Source organism: Xiphophorus hellerii, chromosome 16, assembly GCF_003331165.1.
Source record: "Xiphophorus hellerii strain 12219 chromosome 16, Xiphophorus_hellerii-4.1, whole genome shotgun sequence".
Taxonomy (NCBI): Eukaryota; Metazoa; Chordata; class Actinopteri; order Cyprinodontiformes; family Poeciliidae; genus Xiphophorus; species Xiphophorus hellerii.
The window spans coordinates 20,360,839-20,375,204 of NC_045687.1; the positions used below are offsets into that span (position 1 = coordinate 20,360,839).

Sequence of the window (14,366 nt, forward strand, 5' to 3'; positions counted from 1 at the left end):
TATAAAATGCCTGTTAGAAGCTGACAAATACCTTACCATCAAACCAGCAAAAACAAAAAAAGATGCTTAAAGGGGCAGTGTTGCATAAAATTGACTTTTTTGAGCTTTACATCTTGTTATGATGTTATTCCCTCAACAAAAACACATCTGGAGTGTTGCTTTGATTCTTTTATGCATGTTTGAGAAATCCTTTAATCTCCCGTGGCAACCAATCAGCTGCGCAAAACACCTGGTTGGACCTAGCTCCGCCTTCAAGGACAAAGCTCCTCCCCAAGAGTGGCACTTTCCAAACTTCCGAACTTCCACGACTCCGCCACTCAGCTCCTTCAGACTAGCCAGCAGCAATTAGCAAACACCTGGTGGAATTATGCATCAGCTGAGCTCGTTATACAAACTACTTCTCAGTGAAACGCTTCTAAAAAACTTTAAAGGGTTAATAGAGCAGCCATGTTGTGATGACTTCCTGAATGCAGAGTTTCAGAAAGAGCAGGATTTTTTAAAGAGACAGACGCCCATTTTCAAGGTGTTAAATTTCTTTTTAAGTCATTTTTGATAAACACATCCTTTTTATAACAACTGAAGGTAACATAGTTACTTGATTGTGCTGTAAAATTACGCTGTGTAGCTAGAAAACACATAATACCGCCCCTTTAAGACAGACATTTTTGGAGTTTGCAGACACTGTCCATCCAGTCTGCCCGAATTTGAGCTATTTTGGAATGAATTTCCGGATGTTGTTTGTGTAAAAGTTTCCTTCTGCTTCACTTTTATTCTCTGCTTTTTGTCAATTTTCCATGTTAAATCTAAATTTTTTTTTAAAACGCTGTCTCATTCCTCCTCAGGGAAAGACGGAGGAGACGTCCCAGGGCGAGGCGGGTGCGCAGTGTTCCGCAGGAGGCACGGGAGCGGGCGGCTCAACGGGAGACTCCGCGGAGGCCAAGGGGACCCCCAAGCGCCTCCACGTCTCCAACATCCCCTTCCGCTTCCGGGACCCGGACCTCAGGCAGATGTTTGGGGTACGGACCGCTCCGGGCAGGATCAATAAATCAGTCTAGACGCGTGGCGGAGCGCTCTGGCGAAACGACCGCTTTCTGAGTGGGCAAAAGAGTAAAAGTGGGACACAGGGGAAGGCGACCATGGGGGTCCTGCTAATGCGTTCAGGGGTCAAGCTTCTAACTGTGTCAGTGTGTTAGTGTGAGTCGCAAAACCTGGGGAGGGAAATGGGACAGAGCAAGCAAGAGGTAAACACAGTTTAATGCTGAAAAATGTTAAAATTGTCTTTGGTGTAATAGTGACCCCTAGTGTACGTTTGCTGAAAACCTCCTGCTTCCAAACAGGCTTCAAAGAGGCTTTACTGTGTAATTATGCTCAATTATTCGTTTATATATTTACTGGACTCTGCCTTCTGGTGTTTTTGCAGCAATTTGGGAAGATTCTGGATGTAGAGATTATTTTCAATGAGAGAGGGTCAAAGGTGAGTCGTTTCTTTTCTGATTTGTCTTTGTTTGAGTGAGATCAGTTCTGATGTGAACACGATGCCAGAAAGCAGTCAGAGCTCTGATTGACAGATTTGATTTTCTCCCGAGGTTCTCACTGTGTGATTTAAAAAAACAACAAAAAAAACACACTTCCGCAGTATTCACACTCAAAAAAAATTAATAAAATGTGTTGCATCATCTGCCTGCTTTTATTTAAAACAGAGAGGCGACGATAAACTCTGCTGCTGCAAGAATAATAAGACGCATTGAGCGATAGTTTCTTTGCCTGACCTTTGAACTCTGGTTAAAAAGTTGCTCTGTGTACACGTGCAAAGATAAAATAAAGCTGCTTCTTTCTGTTTGATTGCACTTTCTGGAGCGTCTACATCTATATCTCCAAACTAAAGATATTGTCAACAGATGTTATGTTTTTCAGTAATCCATTTCAGAGAGGAAAATTTTAAGTTATGCCCTACACAATCTTGAGGAAAACTGCTGAGTTGGCAGATTTAAGAAGGCACTGCTAACAATGAAGGAAAGTTTGGTGGAAGGAAAAAGTGTACAAGTAAAAGTTGCAGAAGCAGCAGATTTGGTTTTCTTCTGAGATTCTCACTGTATGATTTAAAAAAAAAAAAACAGCTCGTCAGCAGTGTTCACACTCAAAAAAATTAATAAAATGTGTTGCATCATCTGCCTGCTTTTATTTAAAACAGAAAGTCGACGATAAACGCGCCTTTCTGTTTATCGTCAGGCTTTAGTGTAGCGGCATTGAGATGGCATATATTTTCAAATTGATTCTTAATTTAAATTTGAGATGACTGCGTTGGTTCTCTTTCTTTGACAATTTTGGCTCATGTTACAAAAGGTTTGGACACTTTAAACTTAAGACCGGAACACTTTAGCTGTAAAAAAAAACGGCAATAAAATGGTTTTTTTTAGCAGTGAAAACCGGACCCGGTCCGTTCTGCCGTCGCCCTTCCTCTCCCCTCCTCCTCCTCTCTAACCTCGCTGTGTGCCGCAGGGTTTCGGCTTTGTGACATTTGAAAACAGCGCCGACGCGGAGAAAGCCAGAGAAAAGCTCCACGGCACGCTGGTGGAGGGCCGTAAAATTGAGGTAATTTCCCCTCTTTCTTTCTCTCTCTCTCTCCTTCATCTTCTCTCTCCGCTCCTCAATCAGTTCTGCCTATCTGTCTCCATCCCATCATCCCTTATGTGATATGCTCTGATGCAGCCCACTGGTATCCTACTTCCCCCAGTCCTCTGCAATCTGTTTCCTGTTTGTTTAAAATCCAAAGAGACCTCACCTTCTTCTTTTTTTTTTTTTCTTTTGCAATGTTTTGGGGTTTTTTGTTGTTTTTTCTTTAAGTGTGCTGGGATTAATTTCTTTTTTTTTTTTGGAGGGGGTGCAAGAACGTGAGCAAAAAGCATGCCTTGTTTTCATGTCAACCTGTCGGCCTCCTTGGCTTCGTTTCCCCGACGACGCTCCCCTCGTTAGCCACGCCGATGTTCCGATTTTCCACGCAGCAGCTGGAATGATGTTTGTGTAGCTGCCTCTGGAGGGCATGAGAGAGGAGCCCGGTGAAAGTGACAGTATGATGCATGGCAGATTGCAGTCGGATGCTCTTTTGTTTCTCCTCCGTGGCATTGGGTTCACCTCTCTCTCTGTCTCTCTTCCTCTCTCTCTCTCTCTTCCTGTCTCTCTCTCTTTCTTTCTGGTACTAATGGGTAATTGCAGCAGCAGCAGCATGCTGGCGTTCGCATGCTCACTGTTACAGAACGCTGGATTCTTTTCCGATGTTTATAATCTCTGTGTTGTTATTTTTTAATTTTAGGTTTGTTTGGATACAGTTACACATTTTCTGTTTTACTGAAGCATGTGCTGAGTGTTTGAATGCAGATTTTGGTTTTCTAATCAGGGAATTTTTTCCAGCCCGTCTTACTTGATCCACCATTTTAAGCTGGGATTTCTGCATGGGCTTACAACGGGGATTCCCCCCCCCCCCCCCCCCCCCCCCCACACACCCCACTCTCCTTTTTGGGCGTGTGCAACTCACTTCCTGCATGATGGATGAGGCTGGATGCTTTTTCTATTTTTATTTTTTTAAACTTATGCTGCAGTACAGTCGAGAAAGAGAGGCAGCCACCTGCATCCTACGGTGCAACATGATTCCCTTCCCCCTCCTTCCCTTTATCCTACCCCCACCCTCTCCACCTTCAGCCAATCAGCAAGCAGAGCGGATGCCACTGGAGCCAGTTCATCCTGCATCAGTCTCACCCATGTTCAGAGTGTCTTTGTTTGACCCTTAGGGTTCTGCATGAAATCTGCAAAAGATAAAAGAAAAGAGTGTGTTTGTGTTTCAGTCGTCTCGTCGCATGCGTCTCGTGGTGATGGTCTGTAGCTTTGCCAGGCGATCGGCAGCATGAGAGAGAAGAGAAACTGTGGACCTTTTCTGTTTTCCGTTTCTTCTCGCTTAGATTCGGTCACGATTTCAGAGTTTTATTGAAGCGCGTTTTGGACGGAACAAGTGGGATTTTTGTCTTGCAGTTCAGAAGCTCTGAAATGCAGGCCTCAAGTTACGGTGTCTTGCAATAGGACTCTGACCTATTCACTGTGTTTTATTCGGATTTTATGTGGAAGGTCGACTTAAAGCATTGTGTGACCTCAGCAACTTAAATTCAGTCCAAAGAATTAATTATGTTACTACATAAACTTTGTTTTGAGTTGTAAAAAAATATTCCTTGATAAAAAACAAAAAGGGCTGCTATAAAATATGACAAAAAATTAAGACTGCACCCATTGTAGTTTTCAGATTTTATGCCAATTTATTTTTTTTCTTCTTATGTTTTTGTCTGAGAAGTTGCTAAATAGGGAACAGAAGTTGATTTTCAAACCGTTGTGGAGGTTAATGAGATCAGTGGATAAGATAGATTTCCTGCGTAAATATCGGTCCATATTTTGGGGATTCAGGCCTGATTGGTCGGCCGATCAATCGGTGCACAACTTTAAAAAAATCTTTCTCATTTGGTTTTAGAATAAAGAAAACTGTTATTACATTTTCTTTAAAAAAGTTTTCTAATTACAAAAATGTGTGTGGTTTTTTTTATGAAAACAAGGGAAAATTCTAAACAAACATTTTCTATATTTTTCCATTTAATAGTTTTCAGTATCGTTTAAACTATTTAGATCTGACATGACATCAAGTGCCTTTTTAATAGTCACCCATTCACTTAAATCAGATGTTTTCAAATTTGTAGATGTAAGAAAGAAACGTTTGCAAAGGTAAATCAGTGTGAATCCTTTTGCAAGACACTGTATAGTGATATCTATATGTGGCCTTTTGCCATTTCTGTGTCCGAACTGTCCACTGGCATGCAGTTAGCTAAGGAGGCCTTGGTGTGCATGGTTCATGTTTTAACATCGCTAGCCGTGCGCTAATGGAGCCCGTAGTGTCGACGCAGATGTTTTCCTTGCATGTTTGTTTTGTTCTGGCGGATTAGTTTTAGTAATGAGGCGTCATTATCAGTTTCTTTGTTTAGTCAGCATGATCGCAGTTGCCTCCAGACGGCCTCAGACCCTTTTCGAGAGGCCGAACAAACCTGATGACGTAGAAAGGAATGCTGCACTCGATCACTCGGTGCATGTCAGTGGAAATTTGCCTAAGCTCTTTTGTCGTGGCTTCCCATTTTGTGCATGTGACGAAAACGAGAGTAGAAATGGATTTGCTGTGTTCAAAGTTATAACGTACTTTTTTTTGTCTGGGGTAAAACTCTGCGCTTTGAAGAAGTCAGTTTCCTGTATGCTTCCAGTGTATCCATGTAAGTGGCCCAACTACAGTTCACTACCTGCTTTTCTGTCATCCCATCACATCATAGTCATCATAAAATATATATACATATGTATATATACACACACACACACACACACACACAAAGCATGGTTCAGTGTCTCATAGGATGCACTCTCAAACACAGTTCATTCCTCTCATCCCATCCATGGCTGTTTCTGTTATCATGTGTATGCCTAAGGATAAGCCATTGATAGTCACATTGCTTTTCTTTTCTTGTCTAAGATAAATATCAATATATAATTTCTTCAAATTTTCCTCATTTGACCCATATTTCACTCTTACGTGGCCTCAAAAGAATCGTCTCTAGGAATGGGCTTTACTGAACCATTTGTGTTATAGTAGGGAAAATAACCTTGGTGAGATTATCAATTCAGCTAAAGGCAGACAAATACATATGAGAGTTTCTCTGATATCTTGAACAATTTGGAGTGAAAATTTATTTTAAATGGAAGAATACACAAATTGGATAAAATGTATAACAAAGGTGCGAGAATATAAAAGGAATCATTTTAGTGCCGATCTGTCTGGTGGCAGCAGTTCAAAAACGGTTCGACTTCGTGTCTGGACATCGATTAACCAGTTCCGCCACTTCTATGGTATCATCCGCTGATTGAGCAGTCAGGTTTTCCTCAAAGGTGGATCTGCAGTCTTGTTGTTTGACAATCTGATCAGCAGTGGACCGATCACACAGCCCTGAGGGACCCCAGTGTTCAGTATTATTATTACTATTATTAGAGATCATTAGAGAATCCAGCTGGGTCATTTAAGTGATTCTTTTTCCCTCAAGGAAACCTAGATATTTTACTAAGCGTTGTTGCTTTAGTATTTCATGTCTGCATTATGGGTGCACAAATAAATCAGCTCTGATTTCCTTAATTTTGAGAGTTCTGCAAAGATCTGAAAACCAGCCACCAAGTCACATCTAGGTGGCTGGTTGCGCATTAACAGTAGTCACCCCACGGATGCCAACTTATCGATTTCGTTGCTATATTTAGCAACTTTTCAGACAAAAACCCCCCAAAAATCTGTTTGAATTGTTGAGGCTCCGTTTAACCCCTTAACTGGCTGTACCAAAATCACCAAAAACGGCTGAAAAGGTATACCCAAATTAAATCATCTGCTGTTCTTGAACAATTTGGACTACATGCAAAAGCTTGGTCTCTTTATAAAGAAGACAAGCTACATTTTTTATTTATCCAGTCAAATATACTCTAACTATAAATAGTTTATAGTTATTACGTTTGTAACACAAAAAAAAAATTAAAAATTCTGCTTCACCCAGATTTTTCATTTTTATTTCTTGTAAATGAACATTGAGTGTTGATTGTATGGACTGGAAAATACAATAAATCTGTAGAATAAAGTATTCTGCTCGTGGATTTCAAGACTGATCAGAATAGCACAAAAAAGAAATGTCATTTTGGACATGTTTATTTTTGAGAATGTACAGGTGTTGTCCAAGTGGTGCCATCTGGAGTCTCCATTTGGCGTCTCCAAATAGCACACTTGGACAACACTTGATATACAAATTTGAAATGACTGTAACTCCTCAGTGCTTCAACATACAGTCATCATGACCCCCTCTCTGCTTCACCCCCCCCCCCCCCCCCCTTCTACTTCGCCCGCACTGTAACTGTATGCTAACAACCCCTTCCCTCCCGTTCCTCCCTCCATGCGCGCTCTTTGGTACACTCTACCTCCCTCGCTCTGACTGTAGCAGCAGACGACTAAAAGTTTCCGGTATTCTCAGATCCAAAACTTGTCAGCACTCTTACGGCCATAATTGTCCACTCCCGTGAAGTTGTGAAGTTTTGCTGAAGAAATACATTCAGTTTTGACACGTTCTGACAACGTGTCTCTCCATTGGTGAGAAAAAGTCCTGTAAACACCGTTACGCATGACGGCGCACAGAGCCCGACTTTGACGCAACACAGGCGCACACATTACCCATGGTTACGCATGCAGCTGGAGGATTCATCTCAAAACAAACCCTAAAATGCCTGATGCCCTTTTGACAGGACACGTGTTGGCTACACATCTGTGGCTTTAGATTTAGTCTCCGAGTTGAGCAGTCAGAAATATTCCAGAAACAATACAGGCATGTCAAAACGGGCTCAAGTCGCTCTCTGGATATTATTGGCTCGGGAAAAGCCATTTCATAACATTATTGGTGGAATGCGGTGTCAATCAAAAGGGGCTCTAGGCTGCCCAATATAAGCGTCATAATGGACACCGGCAGAGTTTAAAGAGGAGAAAAAGGCAGAGAATTCAGACAACCTTGATTTGTCCCATGCATGGGATGCCGCCAGTTAAGGGGTTAAAGATCACTGATCGGCCTGAGAACTGCAATCAGTACATTCCAGTCAGTACATATACTAGGTATCAATCAGTTTAATGTTATTGTAGTTGAACTTTTTTTTTGTACCACTTATGAGACAGCAAGTAACCAAAATAGCAGTTTAATTTCGGGAATGTTGAGGGAGAAAAAAATGTAACTACCAGAGGAGAGAACGTCCCTGTTGACCCCGAAGGTCGGCTCCTGTTCCAAGCCGAGTCGTTTGTGGGCGATCTGTTGTTGTCGGAGTGTTGAGGAAAGTGACGGTTTCTCCGCAGCGCAGAGTTTTAGTCGGATATCACAGCAGTAAAGGGTGGAAAGGCTGAGTTCTGTGTGTGTGTGTGTGTGTGTGTGCAGAAGTAGTGTTGCAGCTCTGCATGCAAGCTGATGGTTGTGCTGTGGGGCATCAGTGAATACGAACAGTCAGTCCTCACTGCATGGATGTTTGTGGTGAAAGTGGTTGGGAGGCGATTGTGCATGCCTGACCCTGCGGACCCGGTCCAGCCCAAAGCATTCCAAACTCCTGGACGGGACGCATTCAATTAAATTTGACCGAGTGTTTTGGTACGCTGCACCTCTTGCTATTGTCCCATTTTGGCAGATGAGCTCCGTCTGAATCTGACCAGTCAAAATTTTTGTTCCTGCATGACTTTTTTTTTGTCCCCCTCCTGGAATGATAAATGACTGAAGTGTGAACTTATTTTTGTGTTCTTTGTACATGTGTAAAATTGTAGAAAAGTTTGAAAAGAGTGCGACTTTTGTCCTTTTTACCCTCTCTCTTTTTTTTCTCTGTTTTCACTCATTTGTCTCTTTCACATAAACCTCTGCGATCTCCTTGCCAGTCATGTTTGTCTTTTTTATTTTTATTTTATCTGACATTAACATGTAGCTTTTTTAATTTATTTCCTCCTCTTCCATATTTTATTTTTAGCTTGTTTTTTTTTTTTAACTGTAGTGACTGCCTTCATGGTGACTGGTAAAAGACGGTAAATTTAGCCCAGTGTCCCAACACACATTTCCCCTTTATGCCGTAACTTCACCGCTAGAATGAGAATCGTTTCCTCATCTAACTAAAAGTGCTCTCGCTTAAAACCGATAGCAACAAACTCATTTTGCTGTTCTTGTTTTGTGGTGGACAATATTTGTTTTAATCAGCTGCAAATTTACAACGCCTTGCAAAAGATATTCACACCTTGTGAACCACTTAAATGCATATTGTGGGGAGGATTTATTCGAGACACCAGCAACAAGTAGTGCACAATTGTGAAGTGGAACAAAAAGCGTACATGAAATAATTATTTTTTTTCCCTTTTTATAGAATATGATCTAAGATGGTTAATATTAGGGCTGCTTATTGAATGTTTGTAAAATTACAATGATTCAACTTGCTATCAATAATAACATGCTTTACTTAATAGTGTTTTAATGCTTTTTATTGATTATAAATTTACTCTTACCCATGATGGATGCAAAAAAAAAAGAGTAGTGGCTGGAAAATAATTACATGCGTGACTAATATTTCAAAACAAGATTTTATTTTATTTAGGAAGTAGCATTAGGCCAAGTGTGCTGAAACAATTAATTTAACACTTTTTTTTTTGTTTTATCTTCAAAAACAACATAAAGAGCAATGATCACATATTGTACTCCAGGCATACCTGCTTTAGAAATGGAACAAGCAAGTTCAAGTGTTATCAGAATCTCCAACAACCATTTGGAAATAGTCTGGCAAAGTATGGAGTGAGTATTTGTAGCTTGTTTTTAGACTTTTGCCATTCCATGGCAGCTCAGGCTGTTTGTGTAGAATCATTGTTTTCCTTTAAGGTGAACCCCTGTGCCACGCTACAGTCTTATACCTAATCCAGACTTTCTGCAGGGTTCACCATCTCTAATTTAAGACTTTTAAAGACCATTATGAATACAATTTAAGACCTACAGTATATCACAACTGAAATGTACAAAAGAAATGCCTTCTTTTCAGGAAATTTGCGGATGTCATCCAGCCAACTGCCAATAAATTTACATTTACCAACAAAAAACTAGCTAGCTGTTTTGTATGTTTTTTTTTTTGCGAAAGTCGTCTAGCCAACTGCTGATGAGTTCACACTTTCCCATGGAAAATGCAAGAAAGCTAGCTAGCTACCAGTAATAGCAGCTTGTTACTCATAGGCTTTACCACCTGAGACACAGAATATAGTGAGCGACGATGTCTGCAACTCAGACATTTGCCTGATACAAAAGTCCTGTAAGAAAAACGGGACTTTTGTATCCCGTGTCATAATTTTGTCGTGTCATAACCACGACAAAATTTAAGACCGGTGGTTAACAAATTTAAGGCCAACTTACCTTCTCTTTAATGACTTTAAGACTTTTTAAGGTATTGATTTTAGCTTCATGAATTTAGGACTTTTGAAGGATGCACAGACACCCTGAAATCTAACCCTGGACTGGAGTTAAAGATATGGGTGAAAGAGTTTTAAGATGTTTGTGGAAAACATGTTTAAGACCCTGTGTCGTTTTCCTTTCACTCAACAAAAGTGCGCTACTTTTTGTTGGTTTATTTGCCACATGAAATCCATGAAAGCTGAAAGGGTGTGAATACGTTTGCATGACACCGTAGTCTTACGGTGTCTTTCCAGTCTTAAAGGTGGTTTAGGCTGTTATTTACCAAACGGCCCCCTCCAGTGAACCAGATCTGCTACTGGTCAGACTGGTGGTTTGAGCGTTGAGAGTTAGCATCCCCACCTCTTCCTTTTCTCTCCTCTCTCCTCCTCTCCCTCAGTCTGCTCTAAGCTGACACTGCTGCAGTCAGGTTTTCTTTTTAATTTTTTGTTTGTTTGTTTGTTTTTATTTCAAATGTTGGCAATCAGGGGGACAACTAGGTTTCTTTTATTCCTAGGATGATTTGTTCCTTTATTTATTATATTTTTTCTGTTTCCCTGACGACTTCTGTGTGTTGTTGTCAGTCTCCACGGTAACCACTCGCTGTTTCCTCGGCAACGGTAAGTTGTGTACAAACATCTATCACTGAACTGATCCCTTGAAAAGAGGCATTTGACAGTATTCTTTCCAGGCTAGTGCAGTTAGAGCGAGCGCCATGACATCTCCACGTGTGATTTATTGATTTTTTGATATTTTTTTTTTATTGTGTCTGGCCCCTTTAAGAATAAACACAACACATATCTATATATTTATATATACACAGACAGGTGGACATGACATGTTTAACTAAGTGTAATACCCTGTTCACACTACGTCATTAACACCTCACTGGGAATGACTGTATGTAATCACCTCCTTCTATGCAATGACACATTAATTCTCCATTGGACTCGATATGTGCAGCATTCATCTTCTCGTATAATGAAACTCCATCAGAAAGGATGTGAAGCTTTGCTCCCTGTTGCTGCCCACAGTTTCTTTCAGCGAATGCAAAGCTGCAGGGCAAATAAGGCTGCTCTTATTTCCTTTTTTTCTTTCCTTTTATCTTTATTTTTTTTATATGTATATATATTTAACTGACCTGTTTGCTTTAGGCAAAGATATTTCGAATGTCTAGCAATTGGAGCCATTGAGACTTTGAGATTGTAGACACTGCTGATAAAGGAAAGGATTTCATGCAGGCATATGATTGATGTCCTAACGTGAGGCCAGACGCGGCGCTTGGCGCACCGTGTTGGCAGACGAGGCCGTGACGCCCCTGCCTGACTTTCTTCTTCTTTTTTTTTTTAGGAGTTTATAAATGTAAAACAGGATCTCACCGAGAGGAAAGGAAAATTTTGTTACAGTGCCTGGTAAAAGAATTCAAACCGCTTGAACTTTTTGTTGTTGTTTTTGTTTTGCATGAGAACCGCAGACTTTATTGTGCTTTTACTAGATTTTATGTGGAGTAGTCGGAAAATGAGTGAAATTATGAAATAAACAATATGTGGCATGGACATGACAGCAAAATGTAGCCAGCAAAATTTTTTTAAGGTAACTTTTTGTGTTCTGACTACTTTTGCGAGGCACTGTAAAAAATTTTATCATTTTAAATTCACTTTATATGAACATTTAAATTAGAATGCTCCAAATCTGGGCTGAGTTGCACCAGTTTTTCATAAATTTGTTCATACCATTTGCCAGATTTTTTTGTTATTGGTTTTGCTGGGTTGCTCCACTAAAGATTAATTTCCTTTAGCTACCAGTTATTTCTAAGTCATCTACTGCTTTGCCCGACAGCAGACTAAGAGGACAGTTCCACACAACAAGCTAAAGCAGTTTTATCAAATGCAAAGTTGTTTTCACAGTTGGCTTAGTTACACCAAATATTTTTGAATATTGATTGTCAAACTTAGTCAGAACTTTCAGACAAAATAACCTTTTATTGCTTTAAATAGTATGAAGCTAAAAACTTTTACAGATGACAAATCGAGTTTTGTGTTCAAAATCTGTAAATAATATCCCAGGAGATATTTGTGTCCATGTTTGCCTAGTCCATAAATGTAAAAATATTTGGTTGTCTTGTTCTGAATTGGTTCTAATGCAAAAAAGCATTAATGGTACAAGCTTTTTGTGTGTTTTTTTTTTTCTTTCAAAAAGTATAAAGTTACATATAGCGAAGGCTTTTGAAGTGTAAAGTTGTCTATTACATATTTGAGCATTTTAAGTAAATATGGTCAAAAGCTGTTCAGACTTGTGAAAAAACTCTGATTAAGCACCCAGACTAACTTTAGCATCATTAGCGGCTAATGGTTAGCCAGATGTGCTATTCTGTCTGGGCTTAGCAGTCATTCATGTTTTTTTGCATTGTTTTTAATTTACACCAAGGACCAAACTGAATTTAAGTTCAGACTCTCAGCCCCCGTTAGCTTAACGCTAACAGCATTTGTTTTGGTGCTTCCCAACTTTAGCGTTAGCCAGATGCTGTATTCTCGCATCGCCTAAAAGTCATTCACATTGTATGTCATTGTTTCTTTTTTGCACCTGCTACTGAAAATGCTTTCACACAAATAATTTAAAGTGGCCAAAGCTACTTTAGCACGTTTGTAGCTTGGTGTTCTTTATATCTAGGGCTCATTATGTTAGCTTACAACAACTTTGCTAGATTAAGTCACATTCTGACAACAACTTTACAGCGTGTCACAAAGCAGATTTTACTTGGGTTTTTTTCTTTAATGTGGTGCCACAAAATGTCGTCACACCTCTTGTTGTTACACCTTCCTCTTTGGTTTGATCCAAAATAGACTAATATAAAGGAACTCAGATTATTAAACATCAAAAATATTCAGAGAACGAAGAGCTGGTGCAACTGACTTCTGGTCACTCACTCGATCAAGCTAGTTTTTTGCTTTTGTTTTTTTCTAACCATATGCATCTCTAAACCGATATGGGGTTTACCTTTGCTGTTTTGGGCCTTTCTTCTGCTGCCATTTTCTTTTCTGTTTGGTTTGGTTTTCTTGTAGTGGATTGTCTGTGTATTAGTAGTCGTAGTAGTAGTTACAGTGTACTGGTCCTAAGTTTGTGACACGAAATTTTAATGCCTGGCAAAGTGTCTCATGTTTGTTGTTTTTTTTTTTTTTTACTTTCCTCCTTTTTTGGGAATGAGAATTGCTCTCTCTCTCTCTCTCTCTCTTTCTCTCTTTCTACCTTTGCTACCTTTATCTCTCCCTCTGTATCTCGCTGTCTCTCTGTTCCCTCCATCCTTTGGTGCTCTGTTTCTCAACCCACCACATATGATGAGATTTTTTCAGGAGAATGGTCACCAAATGTAATTGCTTTATTTGAATGATGCACTTTGGTATATATACGTTTTCAACAGTAATTTATTGATTTTTTTTTTCCCCTTGTGTTGCTTGTGTAAACTTATTTTCCCTCTTTTTTTTCATCTTTATGTTTCCCTGTTTCTGAATACGGACTGGCTCTGTCTCTTTACTTCTCACCTGCATCCCTCACCCCTAACGTTCCCGTCTCATCTTTGTCTCTTATGTGTTTGACGTGGGAGTGCTCTAGATTGTTTTGATTGGTCTCTATTCTGCATCCGAAGCTTGCTGATTGGCTAAGTTTTTTCTTTTTTTTTTTTTTTTTTGGTTGATTTAGTTTGTAACTCACTCTGGGTCATGTGATGCGCCTGTATATGGCTGTGTGTAATTTTTTTGTTTAGATGATTATTAATTTTGTCAAACAAATGTTTTTTGCACCTCCCTCTTTCTCTCCCTCTCTTTTTGTATTTAATTTAAAACTGCATTTATTCTTTTAGGTACGTAAACCCCACAAGTTTGGTTTCATATGGAAATGTGATTTGTTTTTTGTTTTTTTTTTGTCCGGATTTATCGGCCAGGCTGGACTGGGAGGGCAAAAGTGGGATGAGAAAGGATGAATGTTTTCGAAATCATGAACACTTTGCCTTCCATATTGGTCTCTGTTGATTTGCATGTGTTCATGTCCATTTTCATTGATTATGCATGACCCAAATGCACTTATCACTGTGTCCATATGCAGTGCCTTGGGACAGTATTCAGACATCACTGGATTTTGCTTCAATCTCAAACTCCAATACATTTCACTGGGATTTTATGTGACGGACCAACTCAAAGGAGTGCAAGATCATGATGCGAAAACGATACGTTTTCAAAGTATATTTTACCGTTTTTAGTTGATTTGATTACACCTGATCAGCCTGTGCAGGTTTTTGAAACATTGGTGATCCGACAGAAAACTGCAGTC

The 14,366-nt window shown here is 39.8% G+C and overlaps 1 protein-coding gene across 4 annotated transcripts in view; it reads left to right on the top strand.

Annotated features, from left to right (window-relative positions):
• LOC116734894 (RNA binding protein fox-1 homolog 2-like) overlaps nucleotides 1–14,366 on the top strand; it is a 67,285-nt gene that overhangs the window by 38,966 nt on the left and 13,953 nt on the right. For all 4 annotated transcript variants that reach the window (XR_004342285.1, XM_032586438.1, XM_032586437.1 and 1 more), the window contains exons 4-6: nucleotides 843–1,016; nucleotides 1,421–1,474; nucleotides 2,500–2,592. Coding sequence is in view for 3 of the 4 variants with exons in the window: in XM_032586438.1 (XP_032442329.1) it covers nucleotides 843–1,016; nucleotides 1,421–1,474; nucleotides 2,500–2,592 (321 nt within the window). In the remaining variant the exon portion in view is untranslated. The remainder of the gene's footprint in view (nucleotides 1–842; nucleotides 1,017–1,420; nucleotides 1,475–2,499; nucleotides 2,593–14,366) is intronic.